The 23,374-nt window shown below is 46.2% G+C and overlaps 1 protein-coding gene across 3 annotated transcripts in view; it reads right to left on the bottom strand.

The window, feature by feature from the left end:
• Window positions 1-23,374, bottom strand: part of CACNB3 (calcium voltage-gated channel auxiliary subunit beta 3) — a 403,977-nt gene that overhangs the window by 223,008 nt on the left and 157,595 nt on the right. The window contains exon 1 of one of the 3 annotated variants that reach the window (XM_075336927.1): window positions 3,507-3,691. The exons of the other annotated variants lie outside the window; for them this stretch is intronic. Coding sequence (XP_075193042.1) covers window positions 3,507-3,551 — 45 coding nt within the window. The 5' untranslated portion in view covers window positions 3,552-3,691. Of the gene's footprint in view, window positions 1-3,506; window positions 3,692-23,374 lie in introns of those variants that run through there. 3 annotated transcript variants of the gene reach the window in all.

Below are 23,374 nucleotides of genomic sequence, written 5' to 3'. Positions count from 1 at the left end.
AATAACGGATGAATAAATTGTACTCTGTTAACGGATCCGTTCTCCATAGACTCCAATGTTAAAAAAACGGATCTGGCTGACAACAACTGACAAAAATGTTGTGTTTGTAGAACTTTTTTCCCAATGGATCACTTCAGGATCCATTTTATCGGATGATTACAGGATATGGGAACTCAGCCTAACAGATATGCACAGGTGCAACATAAGAAGCATTTACACATGCACTGTACACAAATGAAAGAATGAAGCACCAAAAATGCAGTAGAAAAGCATACAAAATGCAGCTTTTTTACTGCCAGGGGAGCAGGTTTTGTTGCAGAAAAAAACGGCAATCTGTGAACATGGCCCTATAGTGTGACAATTGCAGCTCCACCTATATAAGCTTCCTAAAATCTTGAGACTGACATGACTGTGATATTAAAGGGAATTATGATAACTCATTGTTGAGGTTAAGGGTGCAGTTTTTACCATAGGTTGATTGCATGAGGGGTCAGCTCTGATTCCTTTCACATGTACCATCCCATATACTGTACATAGCTTCTAATTAAGTAGATGAAGAGTTGAAAAGCTTTGCAAAACCGACCGTCTGTTGGCCTCACTGAACACATGGCAATTCTGTATGGCAGTATCTGAGGCTATAGGAGATGCCAAAATCAGATCCTGTATGGCAGTAATGTATATCATATATATACTAGTATACTGCGGAGTAAGGGGTACTTTACACGCTGCGATATCATCGGTTGTGCGTCACGGGCAAATCGCTGCCCGTGGCGCACAACATCGCTAACACCCGTCACACATACTTACCTGCCTAACGACATCGCTGTTGCCTGTGAACCGCCTCCTTTCTAAGGGGGCGGTTCGTGCGTCGTCACAGCGACGTCACACGGCAGCTGTCCAATAGAAGAGGAGGGGCGGAGATGAGCGGCTGGAACATGCCGCCCACCTACTTCCTTCCTCATAGCCGGTGGACGCAGGTTCGTCGCTCCAGCGGTGTCACACATAGCGATGTGTGCTGCCGCAGGAACGACGAACAACATCGCTACTCACCAGAGAACGATATTTGGTGTTTGGACAACCTCTCCAACACCAACGATTTTTACCACTTTTGCGATCGTTGAAGGTCGCTCGTACGTGTCACACACTGCGATGTCGCTAACGATGCCGGATGTGCGTCACAAACACCATGACCCCAACGATAAATCGTTAGCGATGTTGCAGCGTGTAAAGTACCCCTAAGACTTCTTGGGTACTGGAAACGGCATGAACATTTGTTCCATACCAATAAATAGTCATATGATGTCATAGGTGGAACAACGTACATATAGATGTAGGAAGGAACTTAGGAGCAGCAATCATAGTGTCCCACTGATAAACTGGAGTGTCACCTATAAAGAGGCCGTGTATACACTATATTCACTCTATGTACACAATTAGTGACACTCACGGTCTATTGTACAAACACTTGTCCGTATTTACTAACACACTTCTATTTCTTCAATTAAGTGAAAGCGCCCAGATCAGGCTGCAATGATGGCTTCATTACGTCTGCACTGAAGAGACGGTGACACATACACCAGGGACAGGTGACACTGTGACAAATACACAACGCAACCCCCAACACAACACATGTATTGTGCATTTGCAAAGATTTATCCTTATTATGTGTAATGAAAATGTGAATCACTTCTACAACTTCTTACTGCACCAAAGACAAGGAGAAACACCTCTTATAACTGGATCCGATACCTGATGTCACTCACATTGTCACCACGCTCCATACTGGCTACAACTGGTAGATATTTACTACACCAATATTACATAGCAGGTGGTTCTAGTGATTTCTGTAGATGAGAACATTATTTTTCCGGGATTTCTGATTCGGAGGTGAATATTTTGACCATTTGTACATAATAATTACTACTATGATCAGATATTGTCTGTCTGGTGCCAGAGAAATCACTTCATACAAAAGGAAAATACTTTACTGATTTCTTTTGCTTTATATCATAATGGAAATAATATGTTTCATTTTGAAAATTAAATTGTAGAATAGTATAGTATGGTGGTGTGTGTGTGTGTGTGTGTGTGTATGTATATATATATATACATATATGTGTATGTAGCATGTGACATTTACAAGTACACCCATACAGTATACGTATAATACTATGATATAACATGATATGTATAATAAAGTATGTGCATCATGACACATATATGACAAATACAAATGACATACGTAGTAAGGCATATGTATTATCTAATTATTCATGTCTATGTATTAAAATGGGATAATAGGATTGTTAAAATGCATGGTATATATCTACCATACTATATTAAGCATGCGTGTGCGTGTATATATATATATATATATATATATATATATATATATATATATATATATATGTATTTGCTATATACCATCATACATATATACTGCAAAATACAAAGGAGACCTAATTGCATATATATTAATATACTTCTGTAAACAGTCATACATATATGAGATATATACAGTATATATACATGTGTATATATATATATAATATATATGCTATATATATATATATACATACATAAATACATGTATTGTATATACATATATATATATTTATATATATATACATGTATATATATATGTGTGTATATATATATATATAGATATATATACTGTATATATCTCATATAGGTATGACTGCTTACAGAAGTATATTAATATATATGCAATTAGGTCTCCTTTGTATTTTGCAGTATATGTGTATGATGGTATATATGTATATATATATATATATATATATATATATATAAATATAGCGGTATGTCTATGCTGTCTGTGTAGCTTATATAAATGATTACATACTGTATATACATTAAGGTGTGGCTTTATTATAATACATCACATGTGTAGTAGTATGATATAATGATACGAGGTACATACTTTATATACTTATGGTTTATGAATGTCGCTCTCATTGTAATATATGGTATATACATAAGATGTATGGATTTAAGTCTGTTTTGCAATTTACAGTATATGTACATGTGTATGATGGCATATAGTAAATACATAAAGTATATTGTATGTCTTATATATATCTATATCTCACTGTGTGTATATAGCATATGTCATCTGTACCTCTTATATAAGTGGTTGCACACTGTATGTACACTAAGGTGTCTGTATTCTGGGCATTATTGTGATATATGACCTGCATTGTACAACGTTCCTGATTCTGGTAATGTACATTAGTGATTATTGTATGTATTATCTGTATATCTTCCCTATATATATTAAGCTGTGTGATTGTTACATTTCTCTACAATGTATGTACAGTTAAGAGTATGATACAAGTGCCCAACTTGTGCTGTGGCAGAGGCTCCCTGCCCAGCCTGCGGTCCGCACAGTGCAGGAGGAGCCGGGCACTGCGATCTGTTGCCTGTGCCTATCAGCAGGTGCCAGGCTGGGCAGTGCTGAGGTGCCAGGACATTACATAGACACTCACCACCTCAGAGTCCTCGAATCCATGGATGTACAGGTCGTCGTACATAGGGGCTCCAGGCTGAGAGTGCCGCCGGGCACCTACTGTAATGGCTGACTGACCGGGACGGGGAGACCGGCGCGGGTGGCAGGAGGCAGCTGTGGCCGCTGACAGCACTGACTGGCAGGTCCCACCCTGGATGGAGGAATAAGGAAGCCAGGCAGCTCCTCACAACCAGGAGAGGGAACAATAACCCCCACCCACCACACAGGAGGGAGCCGCCTCTGATTGGCAGCGGCTCATCCCCGGAGCATTGGGGCTACAGCTGGGAGCGGGCGGAGGCTGGCAGGGGGCAAGCACCTGCCCACCATACTGCTGGAGCCAGGGAAACTGCGAGCACTGGGTACACTGCATCGCATCACTATAGATACACACTGCATCACTATATATATAATACACACTGCATCACTATAAATATAATACACACTGCATCACTATATATATAATACACACTGCATCACTATATATATAATACACACTGCATCACTATATATATAATACACTGCATCACTATATATATAATACACTGCATCACTATATATAAAATACACACTGCATCACTATATATATAATACACACTGCATCACTATATATATAATACACACTGCATCACTATATATATAATACACACTGCATCACTATATATATAATACACACTGCATCACTATATATATAATACACTGCATCACTATATATATAATACACTGCATCACTATATATAAAATACACACTGCATCACTATATATATAATACACACTGCATCACTATATATAAAATACACACTGCATCACTATATATATAATACACTGCATCACTATATATAAAATACACACTGCATCACTATATATATGTATACACAGTGCATCACTATATATAAAATACACACTGCATCACTATATATATAATACACTGCATCACTATATATAAAATACACACTGCATCACTATATATAAAATACACACTGCATCACTATATATATAATACACTGCATCACTATATATATAATACACTGCATCACTATATATAAAATACACACTGCATCACTATATATATGTATACACAGTGCATCACTATAAATAAAATACACACTGCATCACTATATTTATAATACACACTGCATCACTATATATATATAATACACACTGCATCACTATATTTATAATACACACTGCATCACTATATATATATAATACACACTGCATCACTATATATAAAATACACACTGCATCACTATATATATGTATACACAGTGCATCACTATATATATAATACACACTGCATCACTATACATATAATACACACTGCATCACTATATATATGTATACACAGTGCATCACTATATATAAAATACACACTGCATCACTATATATATAATACACACTGCATCACTATATATATATGTATACACAGTGCATCACTATATATATAATACACACTGCATCACTATATATATCTATACACAGTGCATCACTATATATATAATACACACTGCATCACTATATATATATAATACACACTGCATCACTATATATATATAATACACACTGCATCACTATAAATATGTATACACACTGCATCACTATATATATATATATGTATACACACTGCATCACTATACATATAATACACACTGCATCGCTATAAATATGTATACACACTGCATCACTATATATATAATACACACTGCATCACTATATATATATATATAATACACACTGCATCACTATATATATAATACACACTGCATCACTATAAATATGTATACACACTGCATCACTATGTATGTATGTATACACACTGTATCACTGAATATATATATATATACACACTGCATCACTGTATATATGTCTACACAGTGCATCACTATATATACAGTATGTATATACACTGCATCACTATATACAGTATATGTATACACACTGCATCACTATATACAGTATATGTATACACACTGCATCACTGTATATATGTAATCAATCACAAATTTTAAGAAAAGGGGGTAATATATACTGATCATATTAATATCTAGATTATCTATCACTCCTTTTCTATATGATGGACTAATAACTGAATATACTCCTTCAATAAATGTTCGCAAAAATGTGTAAGAAACACACATGGAGTTCTATATTCACAAAAATATACGGTAGATATGTATACACATGGCATCACTATATATATATATATATATATATACTAGCTGTACTACCCGGCTTCGCCCAGGTTAATAACTGCTGTTAACAAAATAGAATGTATTAACAAAAATTGATTCTGCACACAAAAACCACAAAACAAATAGAAATGTAATTATTAAAAGGCAAAAACTAAGCTAATAGAAGCATTTCACAACATACATTTCAACACCCCAGATATTCCACACAGATTTAACTAAATTGGCCAAGTAATGTGTTCCGTCTGTCTCTTTCCAGGTCTGTCTCTTTCCAGGTCTGTCTCTGTCTGTTTCTTTCCCCGTCTGCCTCTTTCCAGGTCTGCTTCTTTCCAGGTCTGTCTCTTTCCCAGTCTGTCTCCCCGTCTCTTTCTCTGTGTCTTTTCCTGTCTGTCTCTTTACCTGTCTGCCTGTCTCTGTCTGTCTCTTTCCTTGTCTGTCTCTATTTCTCTCTCTCTTTCCCGGTCTTTATCAAGGTCTGTGTCTTTCCCCATCTATCTTTGTCTGTCTCTCTGGCTGTCTCCTCCTTCCCTTTCTGCCTGTCTCTGTCCCTGTCTGCATGTCTGTCTGTCTCTTTCCCCATCTGTCTCTTTCCCCATCTGTCTATTTCCAGGTCTGTCTCTTTCCAGGTCTGTCTCTGTCTGTCTCTTTACCCGTCTGTCTCTGTCTGTCTCTTTCCTATCTGTCTCTGTCTGTCTCTCTCTATCTGTCTCCCCACCGACATCTTATTACCTCACATATAAGCTTCTTCTACTATGAATGTCTTTTGTTCCTATAGCAACCAATCACAGCTCCTACTAATAACCTGTAATTCCAGGCTCCATTTACTTTAATGGAGGCATGTTTTTTGGAGCGTAACTGTAAAACGCGGGGTTACATTTTCCTGTCAAAACATAATCTACGATGTTCCCTGGGTCACATGAGGTGTCTGTGCAAAATTTCGTGATTGTAAATGCGACGGTGCGGATACACTTTTCGTTTCACTTTTTCCCCATTATGTAGATAGGGGCTAAATTGATTGGTAAACTGGAAACGCGCGGGGTTAAAATTTCACCTCACAACATAGCCTATGACGCTCTCGAGGTCCAGACGTGTGGGTGTGCAAAATTTTGTGGGTGTAGCTGCGACGGTGCAGATGCCAATCCCAGACATACATACACACATTCAGCTTTTATATATATATATATATATATATATATACTAGCTGTACTACCCGGCTTCGCCCGAGTTAATAACTGCTGTTAACAAAATAGAATGTATTAAGAAAAATGTATTCTGCACACAAAAACCACAAAACAAATAGATAGAAATGTAATTATTAAAAGGCAAAAACGAAGCTAATAGAAGCATTTCACAACATATATTTCAACACCACAGATATTCCACACAGATTTAACTAAATTGGCCAAGTAATGTGGTCCGCCTGTCTCTTTCCAGGTCTGTCTCTTTCCAGGTCTGTCTCTTTCCCCGTCTGTCTCTTTCCCCGTCTGTCTCTTTCCCCGTCTGTCTCTTTCCCCGTCTGTCTCTTTCCCCGTCTGTCTCTTTCCCAGTCTGTCTCTTTCCCAGTCTGCCTGTCTCTGTCTCTTTTTTTGTCTGTCTCTATCTCTCTGTTTCTTTCCCCATCTGTCTCTTTCTAGGTCTGTCTCTTTCCCAGGTCTGTCTCCCCGTCTCTTTGTCTGTGTCTTTTCCTGTCTGTCTCTTTCCCTGTCTGCCTGTCTCTGTCTGTCTCTTTCCTTGTCTGTCTCTATTTCTCTGTCTCTTTCTCCGTCGGTCTCTATCAAGGTCTGTGTCTTTCCCCATCTATCTTTGTCTGTCTCTCAGGCTGTCTCCTCCTTCCCTGTCTGCCTGTCTCTGTCCCTGTCTGCATGTCTGTGTCTCTTTCCCCATCTGTCTCTTTCCCCATCTGTCTCTTTCCAGGTCTGTCTCTTTCCAGGTCTGTCTCTGTCTGTCTCTTTACCCGTCTGTCTCTGTCTGTCTGTGACGCCCTGGGCAAGCCAGGGGTCACAGGTCATGACACCACCACACCCTACACCCCGGATAGGTACACCAAAGCTACACAAAAATCCTTGTTGCCTTCCTCCAGGGGCTGATGTCCACACCAGGGGGTGGGCCAGGCGGTTGGCTCCGCCCACCGAGGAGTACACAGCCCTGGAGGCGGGAAAACCAGGCAGATGAAGTTAGAGTTTAGTGAGATAGAGTTAAGCTAGGGAAGAGTTAAGAGTGAAGTGGTAAAGGAGCAAAGTAGAGGAGTAAAAGTGGAAGAGAAAGTGACAGTTGAGGAAGCCTGAAGTTGGTCCGGGTGTGTGCCCCGGACTGAGAACAGCAAGGTTAGCAGACGGCGGTGACCGTCTGCAGGAGAGGCTGCTTGGAGGTTGCCGAAAGGACCGTGGACGGGTGGTGGCCCGGCGGTACCGGAGCGGTATACGAAGAGAAGCCAGCACCATTGGAAGGGGCCTTTCGGATCCCGGCAAGGCTAGGAGTCGCTGTGAATTTGCCAAATCCGTCAGTGAAGGGGACCTCTGGGTCTCCCAACAACCAAGTCCCGATTGAAGGCAACCGTCCAACCGGTAGAGAGAGACACCGCCACCGCCAAGGCACCAGTTTCTCAGGGCCAGCGCCTGCGGGCAAAGAGGGGCTCCTCCGGCACATATCCAAGCCGGGGAGCGGGTTACCGGTGGGAACCCATCGCTACCAACATAGACTTAGGTGCAGGAAAAGAGACAGTCACCGTCAACTACCGGGGAAAAGCAACAGCAGCCGTCCGTGGGAACCGTCTTTCCAGCCGTGTGTTTTACCGAGAACTGTGTCACCGTCTCAGGCTGAGTGAGTACCACGGTGCCGTGAGGCACAGCGCTGCCCCCGCATCCGTGCACCCCACCAAGCCCTGCACCGGCCCTGCCATCCAGAATCCCACACCTCATCACTGGTCCCCGGGACAACCACCGCCTACCCACGGAGGGGAAAACTAACAACTTTGCTGCTCCCTGTCACCGCTCCCGGGATCCCCATACAGAGCAGCGGTGGTGTCCATACAATCACCACAACCGTGGGTGGCGTCACGGACAATAAACTATCCCAAAAACCAAACCCCTTTCACTCACGGGCGAGGAGCGCCGCTCGAGTCCCCGGGATCCGGCCCATCGCTCGAGCCACCGAGCAGCAGCAGGCCACAGCAGCAGCGGCAGCCGGACCTGAGCAGTGGGAGAGCACAGTGTCCCCTCCTCCGCCCGCGTCAACTTGGCGTCACGAACAGGATGTTACCGCTCTGCCGTTGGGTAGAGGTGCGCCTTGTTACTGCCGGAGGTATCCGGCCGGAAAATTTCAGAAGCCGCCATCTTTGGCGCGAAGAGTTCCTGCTCGAGCGTCTTCTCGAGTAGCCGAGGCGCGAAGGCCAAAACTCCGCCCCGATAGAGGAAGGGCTGAAAAAAGGCTAAGGGGGACGAAATGGCGACTGGTTGCATGTAGCCGCGGCTATAAAAGCAGGGACGCCAGGACTCTGCAGCGATCTTGTTCCTGGGAGAAGCCGCCAGCAACATGTGGATGCCGTCCCGCAGCACCGTAGCCCCCGCGCCTGGAACCGCGGCGTGGGTGGAGATCCGGACCGCGCAGCTCTACCAGAGGCTGCAGGTCAAAATGCAGCTCCTCATGGAGGAGTGGGAGACCGACATGGCGGACGTCATAGCGACCGTGCGGAGACGGAAGGAGGAAGCGGAGGAAGGGAGGGTGAGTGACCCACGCCCCGATGCCCTTGAAGAGCCAGTCATCGCGGCTGCGGGACCCGGTCTAAACCCTCTCGCCCTGCTGCCTCCCTCGCCACCCGTCCCGGAAGCCATAACCCCGCCACTAGGCCCGCTACCACCACAACCGGTAGCGATACCCAGCATGTCCGCCCAAGCGGACCGACCTGCAGCCGGAGCCCGTAGCCGACCGGAGGTGCTGCCATGGAAAGCCCCGAAAACCGAACCGGAGGCGTCCCCCGAGAAAGTCCCCGAGCCGGAGCCGATAGCCCGCTCCGTGCCGAAGGCCCAGCAGAGGAAAGCCCCTGTGCCCATCCCCCACACCTCGGCTGAGGTTGTGCCGGGTTGCCGCTGCAAAGCGGCGTCTAAGGCCAAGTCACCGCGGGACCTGCTGCCCAGATCACCAGCAGTGGGCAATGTCCAACAGGTCTCGCGGGGCCCGACCCGTGCGCCAGAGCTCGCAGCAGCGCCGTACTGGGACAGGGAGCCGGTACCGTTGGGCCTGGAAATCGGTGAAAGAGAAAGAAAGAAGGCGGAGATGGTAGCCCGTACGATCCGGGAGAAGGAGAGCCTGAGACAAGCTACCTTCCGGGTCCGGGGCCCGCTGTATGAAGGGCAGGTGAAGCGGTTTGATGTCCGCTGGGGCTATGGATTTATTTATGAACCGGGCCTGGAGGCCGAAGTGTTTATAGCCCGGCGGGATGTGAATGCTTACCTGCCAGAGGAGCACCCCGGTCGTAACCTTATGCCGGGCGACATGGTACAATACACCCGGCACTGTTGAGAGAGAGGGTGGTTCGCGCTGGATGCTAAGTTGAGGGGCAGCCAGGAGGCCCGTGTGTGCGCCGCGCCCCCTCCCTCAGATATGGCAAAGAATCCGAGTAAGGCAGCGGAGCACCGTTGCACCGTCCCCGTTGGGACCACGGAAGTCTGTGTGTTTAAAAGTTGAAAGTTTTGCAAAAGATGAAAGTAATCAACCAAAGCCTCAGCTGATTGTCAACCGTGATTGGAGCCAGCCATTTCCGGCATTGTTGTCCCCATGGGGACCCTTCAAAAGGCTGCATAGAAACTTCTATGAACAGGCCCGAGAACTTGCAGGGCAACCACAAACGTTAGTGGCTTGTAAATAAAAATGTTGTGTTGCAGCTAACCGTTACCGCCTCCGGAGAGGCAGGTTGGAGGGAGGGCCCGCAGTGGAGCAGGCTGGGGCCCAGCCACCACCGGAACCGGTGGCTACCCTCTGGAGGGGAAGGACAGATCCCGCTCGGGTGACTTGGTTCAGGACTGGGGTCAAGGGGTGCTGCCTTGGTTTTAGGGGCAGCATCAGGGCCAGGTTACTTGGGTGGGAGAGAGCTGCAGCCGCAACCATTTGAAACCGTTTAGTAACGTTTAAGCAAAGCACCTCCCGATGTGGGATGAAGTTATTTTATTTGTATATGTTTACCTTTTATATCTTTTCAGAAAAATAAAACCGGTGTTGGACGGGCAGCCCGCGGACGGTCTGCATTTTGCTAAGGGGGAATGTGATGCCCTGGGCAAGCTAGGGGTCACAGGTCATGACACCACCACACCCTACACCCCGGATAGGTACACCAAAGCTACACAAAAATCCTTGTTGCCTTCCTCCAGGGGCTGATGTCCACACCAGGGGGTGGGCCAGGCGGTTGGCTCCGCCCACCGAGGAGTACACAGCCCTGGAGGCGGGAAAACCAGGCAGATGAAGTTAGAGTTTAGTGAGATAGAGTTAAGCTAGGGAAGAGTTAAGAGTGAAGTGGTAAAGGAGCAAAGTAGAGGAGTAAAAGTGGAAGAGAAAGTGACAGTTGAGGAAGCCTGAAGTTGGTCCGGGTGTGTGCCCCGGACTGAGAACAGCAAGGTTAGCAGACGGCGGTGACCGTCTGCAGGAGAGGCTGCTTGGAGGTTGCCGAAAGGACCGTGGACGGGTGGTGGCCTGGCGGTACCGGAGCGGTATACGAAGAGAAGCCAGCACCATTGGCAGGGGCCTTTCGGATCCCGGCAAGGCTAGGAGTCGCCGTGAATTTGCCAAATCCGTCAGTGAAGGGGACCTCTGGGTCTCCCAACAACCAAGTCCCGATTGAAGGCAACAGTCCAACCGGTAGAGAGAGACACCGCCACCGCCAAGGCACCAGTTTCTCAGGGCTAGCGCCTGCGGGCAAAGAGGGGCTCCTCCGGCACATATCCAAGCCGGGGAGCGGGTTACCGGTGGGAACCCATCGCTACCAACATAGACTTAGGTGCAGGAAAAGAGACCGTCACCATCAACTACCGGGGAAAAGCAACAGCAGCTGTCCGTGGGAACCGTCTTTCCAGCCGTGTGTTTTACCGAGAACTGTGTCACCGTCTCAGGCTGAGTGAGTACCACGGTGCCGTGAGGCACAGCGCTGCCCCCACGTCCCTGCACCCCACCAAGCCCTGCACCGGCCCTGCCATCCAGCATCCCCCACCTCATCACTGGGCCCCAGGACAACCACCCCACCACGGAGGGGAAAACTAACAACTTTGCTGCTCCCTGTCACTGCTCCCGGGATCCCCATACAGAGCAGCGGTGGTGTCCATACAATCACCACAACCGTGGGTGGCGTCACGGACAATAAACTATCCCAAAAACCAAACCCCTTTCACTCACGGGCGAGGAGCGCTGCTCGAGTCACCGGGATCCGGCCCATCGCTCGAGCCACCGAGCAGCAGCAGGCCGCAGCAGCAGCCGGACCCGAGCAGTGGGAGAGCGCAGCGTCCCCTCCTCCGCCCGCGACATGTCTCTTTCCTATCTGTCTCTGTCTGTCTCTCTCTATCCGTCTCCCCACCGACATGTTATTACCTCACATATAAGCTTCTTCTACTATGAATGTCTTTTGTTCCTATAGCAACCAATCACAGCTCCTACTAATAACCTGTAGTTCCAGGCTCCATTTACTTGGAGCGTAACTGTAAAACACGGGGTTACATTTTCCTGTCAAAACATAGTCTACGATGTTCCCTGGGTCACATGAGGTGTCTGTGCAAAATTTCGTGATTGTAAATGCGACGGTGCGGATACACTTTTCGTTTCACTTTTTCCCCATTATGTAGATAGGGGCTAAATTGATTGGTAAATTGGAAACGCGTGGGGTTAAAATTTCACGTCACAACATAGCCTATGACGCTCTCGGGGTCCAGACGTGTGGGTGTGCAAAATTTTGTGGGTGTAGCTGCGACGGTGCAGATGCCAATCCTAGACATACATACACACATTCAGCTTTATATAATATATATATATATATATATATATATATATATATATATATATATATATATACTAGCTGTACTACCCGGCTTCGCCCGAGTTAATAACTGCTGTTAACAAAATAGAATGTATTAAGAAAAATGTATTCTGCACACAGAAACCACAAAACAAATAGATAGAAATGTAATTATTAAAAGGCAAAAACTAAGCTAATAGAAGCATTTCACAACATATATTTCAACACCACAGATATTCCACACAGATTTAACTAAATTGGCCAAGTAATGTGGTCCGTCTGTCTCTTTCCAGGTCTGTCTCTTTCCCCATCTGTCTCTTTCCCTGTCTGTCTCTTTCCCCGTCTGCCTGTCTCTGTCTCTTTTTTTGTCTGTCTCTATCTCTCTGTTTCTTTCCCCATCTGTCTCTTTCTAGGTCTGTCTCTTTCCCAGGTCTGTCTCCCCGTCTCTTTGTCTGTGTCTTTTCCTGTCTGTCTCTTTCCCTGTCTGCCTGTCTTTGTCTGTCTATTTCCTTGTCTGTCTCTATTTCTCTGTCTCTTTCTCCGTCTGTCTCTATCAAGGTCTGTGTCTTTCCCCATCTATCTTTGTCTGTCTCTCAGGCTGTCTCCTCCTTCCCTGTCTGCCTGTCTCTGTCCCTGTCTGCATGTCTGTGTCTCTTTCCCCATCTGTCTCTTTCCCCATCTGTCTATTTCCCTATCTGTTTCCAGGTCAGTCTCTTTCCAGGTCTGTCTCTTTCCAGGTCTGTCTCTTTCTAGGTCTATCTCTGTCTGTCTCTTTCACTGTATGTCTCTGTCTGTCTCTTTCCCTGTCTGTCTGTCTCTCTGTCTGTCTCTCTGTCTGTCTCTCTCTACCCGTCTCTCCACCGACATCTTATTACCTCACATATAAGCTTCTTATACTATGAATGTCTTTTGTTCCTATAGCAACCAATCACAGCTCCTACTAATAACATGTAGTTCCAGGCTCCATTTACTTTAATAGAGGCATGTTTTTTGGAGAGTAACTGTAAAACACGGGGTTACATTTTCCTGTCAAAACATAGTCTACGACGTTCCCTGGGTCACATGAGGTGTCTGTGCAAAATTTCGTGATTGTAAATGTGACGGTGAGGATACACTTTTCGTTTCACTTTTTCCCCATTATGTAGATAGGGGCAAAATTGATTGATAAATTGGAACGCGCGGGGTTAAAATTTCGCCTCACAACATAGCCTATGACGCTCTCGGGGTCCAGACGGGAGGGTGTGCAAAATTTTGTGGCTGTAGCTGCGACGGTGCAGATGCAAATCCCGGACATCACTATATATATATATATATATATATATATATATATATATATATATATATATATATATGTATAGACACTGCATCACATCACTATATACAGTGGGTACGGAAAGTATTCAGACCCCTTTACATTTTTCACTCATTGTTTCATTGCAGCCATTTGTTAAATTCAAAAAAGTTTTTCTCTCATTATTGTACACTCTGTACGCCATCTTGACAGAAAAAACCCCCAGAAATGTCGAAATTTTTGCAAATTTATTAAACAAGAAAAACTGAAATATCACATGGTCATAAGTATTCAGACCCTTTGCTCAGTATTAAATAGAAGCCCTCCTTTTGAGCTAGTACAGCCATGAGTCTTCTTGGGAATGATGCAACAAGTTTTTCACGCCTGGATTTGGGGATACTCCGCCATTCTTCCTTGCAGATCCTCTCCAGTTCTGTCAGGTTGGATGGTGAGTGTTGGTGGACAGTCATTTTCAGGTCTCTCTAGAGATGCTCAATTGGGTTTAGGTCAGGGCTCTGGCTGAGCCAGTCAAGAATGGTTACAGTGTTGTTCTGAAGCCACTCCTTTGTTATTTTAGCTGTGTGCTTAAGGTCATCATCTTGTTGGAAGGTGAACGTTCAGCCAAGTCTGAGGTCCAGAGCACTCTCGAGGAGGTTTTCTTCCAGAATATCTCTATACTTGGCCACATTCATCATTCCTTCAATTGCAACCAGTCGTCCTGTTCCTGCAGCTAAAAAACACCCCCATAGCATAATGCTGCCACCACCATGTTTCACTGTTTCACATGTTTCACATGTTTCAATTCTGTCTCTGAGCTCCTTGAGCAGTTGCTTTGACCTCATGATTCTCATTTGCTCTGACACGCACTGTGAGGTGTGACGTCTTATATAGACAGGTGTGTGCCTTTCCAAATCAAGTTCTATCAGATTAATTAAACACAGCTGGACTCCAATGAAGGAGTAGAACCATCTCAAGGAGGATCACAATGAAATGGACAGTATGTGACTTAAATATGAGTGTCTGAGCAAAGGGTCTGAATACTTATGACCTTGTGATATTTCAGTTTTTCTTGTTTATTAAATTTGCAAAAATGTCTATATTTATATTTTTTTCTGTCAAAATGGGGTGCAGGGTGTACATTAATGAGAAAAAAAAATGAACATTTCTTAATTTACCAAATGGCTGCAATGAAACAAAGAGTGAAAAATTTAAAGGGGTCTGAATACTTTCCATACCCACTGTATATGTATACACACTGTATCACTATACTGTATATATGTCTACAAACTGCATCACCATTTACAGTATGAATATCTAGTGCCCCATGGGGAAGGTGGTTAACCTACTCGTTGCCGGGTCGGGTCAGGCGATGTCACAGGTGGCCTTGCCTGGTTCTGTTGCCCCAAGGCGTACAGTAAATGATGGGGGAAGAGGGGTATTTGGGAAAGTTTGTCGTGATGCCACCTGCGGTATGCGGCCAGGGAGTAGCCACCGCTGCAGAATTCCTCGCCGGGGCAGGTGTTATGCAGCCTGGATGGTGTTGCTCCCCACAGGCGGAGCGGGCCCTGGGTGGATGATGGGAGGTTGGCGTTCCCTTGGAAGTGTGTCGCCCGGGGACCAGGGGTACTCAGATCCGGGCCACAGAGTCACTTCTGTGGGTATCACGGTAGCGTGACCCGGTCTGTGATCCCAGGCTCCACAGTAAAAGGGGTATTTGGGTGTTGGGATATTGTCCGTGACGCCACCCACGGTTGTGGTGATGTGTAGCATCACCGCTGCTCAATACGGGGATCCCGGGGATGGTGAAGCGGAGCAGCTAGGTGTTGTGATGCCCCTCCGTGGGTAGGGGTTGGTGATCCCGGGGCCCGGTGATGGGGTACGCAGGGAGCAGGGCGCAGTGCTGCAGTGCGGTGCCCGAGGGCACGGGTGTACTCACAAGAAAGTCACACGGAGTCACTGGTAAACTAGGAATTGCCGGTGTCCGCAGCCTTCGGTACGGGGGTGTTAGAGTCCCACACACGGTGCAGCAGCCCTTGTTGTTCCTTCCCTGCAGCCAAGTGCCTTTCTCTCCTCTCTCTTCCTCTCTCTCCTCAGCCGGGAACGGGGACTTCACTCCCCTGTAGTGATCCGGGTACCCAGGTACCGAGGGGCCACCGCCCGGCTCCGGCTACCTGTTCTGGCCCCTTCCTCACTACGGCCTGCCCCGGCCCTTTTGGAGAACGCTTCACTCCCAGCCTGGGAGCTAAACTCCAGACCTCTGTCCTGTCTGCCCTCCACACACTCTCTGCTCCAGCCCCTCCCCTCTCCTCAGCTTTTCTCTTACACTGGGGCTGTGGCTTCCCTGGCTGCACCGGTGTGAGATCAGATTACCAAGGAGGATTAACTCTTTCTGTGACAACCTGGCTGTGCCAGGGCGTCACACACCCCCTTGGTAAAACACGGCCCGTCCTCGGGCCGTCTAGGCACCGACATTTATTAAAACTGGAAAAAGGATAAAACATTTTAAACATTTTCAATCTTCCCACAGCGGGATTCACATTGCTTCAACGTTGCAACAACAAATAACACTTTTAATAATGTTAACGTAACGGGTCCTTTAGTCACCCACCCAAACAACCTAGCCTTGGTGCTGCCCCTAGGAAGTGGGCAGCACCCCTTGACCCCAGTCCAGAAACGGTTCCAGATTGGTCAACGGGACCAGTACTTCGCTGCCGTTGCGGCCGGGCGGACTGCCGGAGCCGTCGTCATCTCCGTCGCGGCCGGGCGGACTGCCGGGGCCGGTGGCAGGGCGGTGACAAAGGTGAGGCCTGGGGACCCCAGGTCTGGGTCCTCCCCAACAGGCGCTGCGGGCTCCGCTACCGGTAACAGGGGTAACGGGTCGGTGCATCGCTGCGGCGGCCTCTCCAGGAACCAAATGCTAGCAGAGTCCTGGCGTCCCTGCCTTTACAGTCCTTGTCACATGAACTGCAGTTCCTTCCTACTGCTCCCCCTTGGTACTCGGGAGCAGTCCTTCCAGCAACTTTAAACTTTCTCTTTCGCTTCCGGTCCTCCGGAGCTTCACTTCCGCCCGCGTTCTCTGGGGGCGGAGCCTCTTTTTCGCGCCCAACGCTTGGGGAAGAAGGTGCTGGGCGGGAGATTTTCGCGCCCAAAATGGCAGCAAAAGATGGCGACTTTAAGATTTTTGCAGCGGATCACCGCTGACAGTCCAGAATAAGGCGCACTTCCTCCAGGTAACTGGATGGGTTCTATCCTGTTCGTGACGCCAAATGTGTCGCCCGGGGACCAGGGGTACTCAGATCCGGGCCACAGAGTCACTTCTGTGGGTATCACGGTAGCGTGACCCGGTCTGTGATCCCAGGCTCCACAGTAAAAGGGGTATTTGGGTGTTGGGATATTGTCCGTGACGCCACCCACGGTTGTGGTGATGTGTAGCACCACCGCTGCTCAATACGGGGATCCCGGGGATGGTGAAGCGGAGCAGCTAGGTGTTGTGATGCCCCTCCGTGGGTAGGGGTTGGTGATCCCGGGGCCCGGTGATGGGGTACGCAGGGAGCAGGGCGCAGTGCTGCAGTGCGGTGCCCGAGGGCACGGGTGTACTCACAAGAAAGTCACACGGAGTCACTGGTAAACTAGGAATTGCCGGTGTCCGCAGCCTTCGGTACGGGGGTGTTAGAGTCCCACACACGGTGCAGCAGCCCTTGTTGTTCCTTCCCTGCAGCCAAGTGCCTTTCTCTCCTCTCTCTTCCTCTCTCTCCTCAGCCGGGAACGGGGACTTCACTCCCCTGTAGTGATCCGGGTACCCAGGTACCGAGGGGCCACCGCCCGGCTCCGGCTACCCGTTCTGGCCCCTTCCTCACTACGGCCTGCCCCGGCCCTTTTGGAGAACGCTTCACTCCCAGCCTGGGAGCTAAACTCCAGACCTCTGTCCTGTCTGCCCTCCACACACTCTCTGCTCCAGCCCCTCCCCTCTCCTCAGCTTTTCTCTTACACTGGGGCTGTGGCTTCCCTGGCTGCACCGGTGTGAGATCAGATTACCAAGGAGGATTAACTCTTTCTGTGACAACCTGGCTGTGCCAGGGCGTCACAGAAGCGCCGGAGTGCTTCCTCCTTCCTCAAAGTCTGAGTCAGCAACTGCTGTTCCAGGTTCTTTTTACTCACGGATTTCAAGCTGCACCCAGGTGCTGGTCTCTGCTGTCTTGGGCTCTGGTCAATCCCAGGCAAGTAAGGGGGCCACCACCGATGTTAGAAGAGAGAAGGAGAGAGAGAGTGTCCTATTCCTAGGATGTCCCCCTCAGCAGTTAGGTACCCTGGCTGAGCTCCCGCTCCAAGTCCCGGGTCTAGTAAAGTCCAAGTGTTCCAGTGATGTCTTGTCAGAACTATGATCCCGACGGACCCGTTTTAGATGTGAGTGTGTTGCGCCTATTTCTACCTCCACTGGAACCCGCCCCCCAGGCTGGCTTCAGTGAGTGGGGAAGTCCCATGATCATGATGGCCAACCCCCTGCCTACCCTGAGCCATCCCACCCTGTGGGAAGGCTCCTGAGCTGTATGAAGAGTGTGAATGTGGAACTCCGGTGATTAACCCCCCCCTTACCTGAGATGGATACACCTTAATTGAGGTGCAGTGCCCTGTGACGACCAGAGCCTCAGGGGCGCCACATATACACACTATATCGCATCACTCTATATATGTATACAGACTGCATCACATCACTATATATATATATATATATATATATATATACTGTAAACACACACTACATCACTATATATATATATGTATACACACTGCATCACATCACTATCTGTATACACACTGCATCACATCACTATACATACACACTGTATCACTATATACAGTTTGTATACACACTACATTGCATCACTATATACAGTATATGTGTATACACACTACATGACATCACTATATACACATAGATATATATATATATATATACAGTATATATATATATATGTATATATATATATATATATATATATATGTATATATATATATATATATATATATATATATATATACACTGCATCACATCACCTTGTATACGGTACACACCGCATCACTATTTATATATATATACACACTGCATCACTATATATATATATATATATATATATATATATATATATACACACACATACAGCTCTGGCAAAAATTATGAGACCACTGCAAAATTGACAGTTTTTCAGATTTTTCTCTTTATAGCTATATTTTTAAGTAAAATGTAAATTATTTTTTTATTCTGTAAACTACTGTATTTATTTTCTGAAAATGAGAAATTATCAAAAAAATGCATTGCTTTCAGACTTCAGATAATGCAAAGAAAACAAGTTCATAATCATTTAGAAACAATAATACTATTAATGTTTTAACTCAGGAAGAGTTCAGAAATTAATATTTTGTGGAATAACCATGATTTTTAATCACAGCTTTCATGCGTCTTGGCATGCTTCCCACCAGTCTTTCACACTGTTTTGGGTGACCTTATGCCATGCCACTCCTGGTGCAAAACTTTAAGCAGTTCTTTGTTTGATGGCTTGTGAATATCGATCTTAAATTCCAGAGGTTTTCAATGGGGTTCAGGTCTGGAGATTGGGCTGGCCATGACAGGATTTTGATATGGTGGTCCTTCATGCACACATTGATTGACCTAGCTGTGTGGCATGGCGCATTGTCCTGCTGGAAAAAAAACAGTCCTCATAGTTGGGGAACATTGTCTGAGCAGAAGGAAGCAACTGTTTTTCCAGGATAACCTTGTATGCGGCTTGATTCATACGTCCTTCACAAAGTTTAATCTGCCCAATTCCAGCCTTGCTGAAGCATCCCCAGATCATCACTTATCCTTCTTTTTCTGTGCCACAGGATACAGGCCATATACCAGGATGGGGGTATTTTATGAGCAGGATGGGGGTATATTATGAGCAGGATGGATGGGGGTATATTATGAGCAGGATGGATGGAGGTATATTATAAGCAGGATGGATGGGGGTATATTATGAGCAGTATGAGGGGTATATGAGCAGGATGGGGTATATGAGCAGGATGGGGGTATATGAGCAAGATGGGGGTATATGAGCAGGATGGGGGTATATGAGCAGGATCATATACAAGGCAGGAGGATCGTTACCAGAATGGGGTACCTTAGTAGAGAATTTGGGGACATTACCCCCATAACAGTGTCAGCAGCAGATCCTTGCACCATAACAGTGTGTCATGACCACATTTTTTGGTTAAAATTTTATTTTCCTATTTTCCTCCTCCAAAACCAGGGTGCGTCTTATGGTCAGGTGTGTCTTATAGTCCGAAAAACACGGTATATACACACACTGCATCCCATCACTATATGTATGTATACACATTGCATCACATCACTATATACATGTATACACACTGCATCACATATATAACCACTGTATTTCATTGCTATATGTATGTATATACACTGTATCACAACTCTATATATGTATACATCACATCACTATATATACTGTATATATATATATATATATATATATATATATATATATATATATATACAGTAGCGTGTAAAAGTTTGGGCACCCCTGGTCAAAATTACTGTTATTATAAATAGTTAAGCAAGTTTAAGATGAAATGATCTGTAAAATGCTTAAAGTTAAAGATGACACATTTCCTTTGTATTTTAGGCAAAAAAAATGATATACTGTATATTTATTTTTTACATTTTAAAACTAACAAAACAGGAAAATGGAAAAGTATTTGCTCAGATAACTTTGACCTTAATTAGCCTGTTAGGTTATGGCTTGTTCACTATCATTGTTAGGAAAGGCCAGGTGATGCAAATTTCACAGTTTTAGGCCTGAAACACACATCCGTGAAAAAACACGCACATGTGTTACGTCCGTTTTTCGGGTCTGTGTCCCGTTTTTGTGTCCGTTTTTATGGTCCGTGTGGCATCTGTGTGAACTGCGTATGCTAGCCGTGTGTGCGTGTGGAATGTCCGTGTGTGTGTGTGAAACTTAACTGATGTGTGTGTGTGTTGTCCGTGTGAAATGTCCGTCTGTGATGTAAAATGTATTTGCTACATACACGCAGACAGCAGACAGCGACGCGAGCTGAGAATGAACTCGGGTGAACTTCACCCGACTTCATTGTCATCCCGCAGCTCTGTCTGTGTCGCGTCCTGATTAGCGGTCACCCGTGAAGGACTCACCGGTGACCGCTAATTCCCTGAGTGACTGAAGTGATCAGCGCGATTAGCGCTGCCGTCACTCAGGTTACCCGCGGCTAGCTGGATCCTCCCCCCGTGACCGCAACTCACCTGTGACTTCATCGCTGCCACTCTGGCGACTTGCTGTCACAGTTGGAGGATCCAGCGGTGGCCGCGAGTTACCTGAGTGACGTCATCGCTGATCGCGATACTCACCTCAGTTGCTGCGTGGAGCTGTCAGGATCGGCGGTGTTCTTCTGCCGCTCCTGTCACCTTCATGTTGCAAAGCTGGAAGCGATGCGGGACCTCTGTGGATTACGTCGGACATGGATGGGTTTTTGGGGCTTAATAAATTGGTGAACGAGGTTTTTTTTTTAGTGTTTATTACTTCAAATAAAGGATTTTTCATTGTGTGTGTTTATTTACTGTAACTTACAGGTTAATCATGGAAGGTATCTCGGGGAGACCCCTGCAATGATTAATCTTGGACTTAGTGGCAGCTATGGGCTGCCATTAACTCCTTATTACCCCGATTGCCAACGCACTAGGGCAAATCGGGAAGAGCCGGGTAGAGTCCCAGAACTGTCGCATCTAATGGATGCGACATTTCTGGGCGGCTGCTGGCTGATATTGTTAGGCTGGGGGGCTCCCCATAACGTGGAGCTCCCCATCCTGAGAATACCAGCCTTCAGCCGTGTGACTTTACCCTGGCTGGTAAAAATCAAAATGGGGGGGACCGCACATCGTTTTTTTTTAATTATTTATTTATTTTTTTTACTGCACAGTATAGACCCGCCCACCGGCGGCTGTGATTGGTTGCAGTGAGACAGCTGTCACTCAGCGTGGGGGCGTGTCTCACTGCAACCAATCATAGCCACCGGTGTGCGGGGAAAGCAGGGAATATGAGATTGCATAATGAGCGGCCGGCTTTTTCAAAATAGTAAAAGCCGCCGGAGTTTATTGAACAGCTGTGCAGCGCCGCGCCGGAGATCGGGGAACGGTGAGTATCAGAGAGGGGGGAGACTGACTGACAGACTGTGAGAGAGGGACAGAAAGATAGAGAGACCGACCGACAGACAGACAGAGAGACCGACCGACGGACTGAGGGAGATTGACCGACATAGACAGAAAAAGAAAGAATGACCGACATCGCTACAAAAAAGCACAAAACGTACACGGAGCATACAGAGATGCATCCGTGTCACGTTATTGTGCGCACATACCCATTGACTTTCATGGGGTCCGTGTGTGCGTGTTCCGTGCTGAAAACGGACATGCTTCTGTGCAAAACGGAAACACATACGGATCACGGATACGGACACACGGACCTTATGGAATCACGCACGTGTGACCTCAATGATAGATTAACATTGGTGCATGTTTGTCCGTGTCTCCGGTACATACGGAAACGGAGCAAACACGCACGTGTTTAACGGATTTGTGTTTCAGGCCTTATGGAAACTCAGCCTCTTGTAACCCAATGCCGAAAAACAAGAGCCATAGGTTCTTCTAAGCAGCTGCCTAGCACTCTGGAAAGGAAAATGGTGGAGGCCCACTAAGCTGGAGAAGGCTAAAAGGAGATTGCTAAGCGTTTTCAAATTGCCCTTTCCTCAGTTTGAAGTGTAATGAAGAAATGGAAATTAACCGAAACAGTGAAGGTTAAGATAAGGTCTAGAAGACAAAGCAAATTTTCTGTAAAGCTGCTTGTAGGTAAGTGCAATGGTACTAAATACTAAAGAAATGTATGTAAACTTTTGACTTTGCAGAAACTAATAAAAATGACTTAAAACATTCTCTCACTTATTATTCTGGCATTTGGCAAATATAAATAATTTTGGTTCCTAACTGACCTAAACCGGGAAAGGTTTATTCTGAATTCATGTTAGATAGTAAGTAAAACATGTGGATGTGTCTTTTTAGATAATGTATGTAAATATACCGCCCCTGAGCCACTCAGGGCACTACAAGAAACTGCATCCTCTTGGGGATGCAGGACCTACCCCCTGGGACCTGGAGTACCAGTGCCGATACCACCAAAGCACAACCAAAATCCTAGTTCACCATGCCACACCGGGCATAGAGGATTAACCATGTAAGGGGATGGTCGCCATGCAAAGAACGAATCCTGGGATTAGCCAGCCTGGTGGGAGGGGTCAGCAGTGAGTTGAGAGAA

This window comes from Anomaloglossus baeobatrachus, chromosome 2 (assembly GCF_048569485.1).
Source record: "Anomaloglossus baeobatrachus isolate aAnoBae1 chromosome 2, aAnoBae1.hap1, whole genome shotgun sequence".
Classification (NCBI taxonomy): Eukaryota; Metazoa; Chordata; class Amphibia; order Anura; family Aromobatidae; genus Anomaloglossus; species Anomaloglossus baeobatrachus.
Note: the sequence above shows the minus strand (reverse complement) of the source record. Positions and strands in the feature narration are given on the sequence as shown.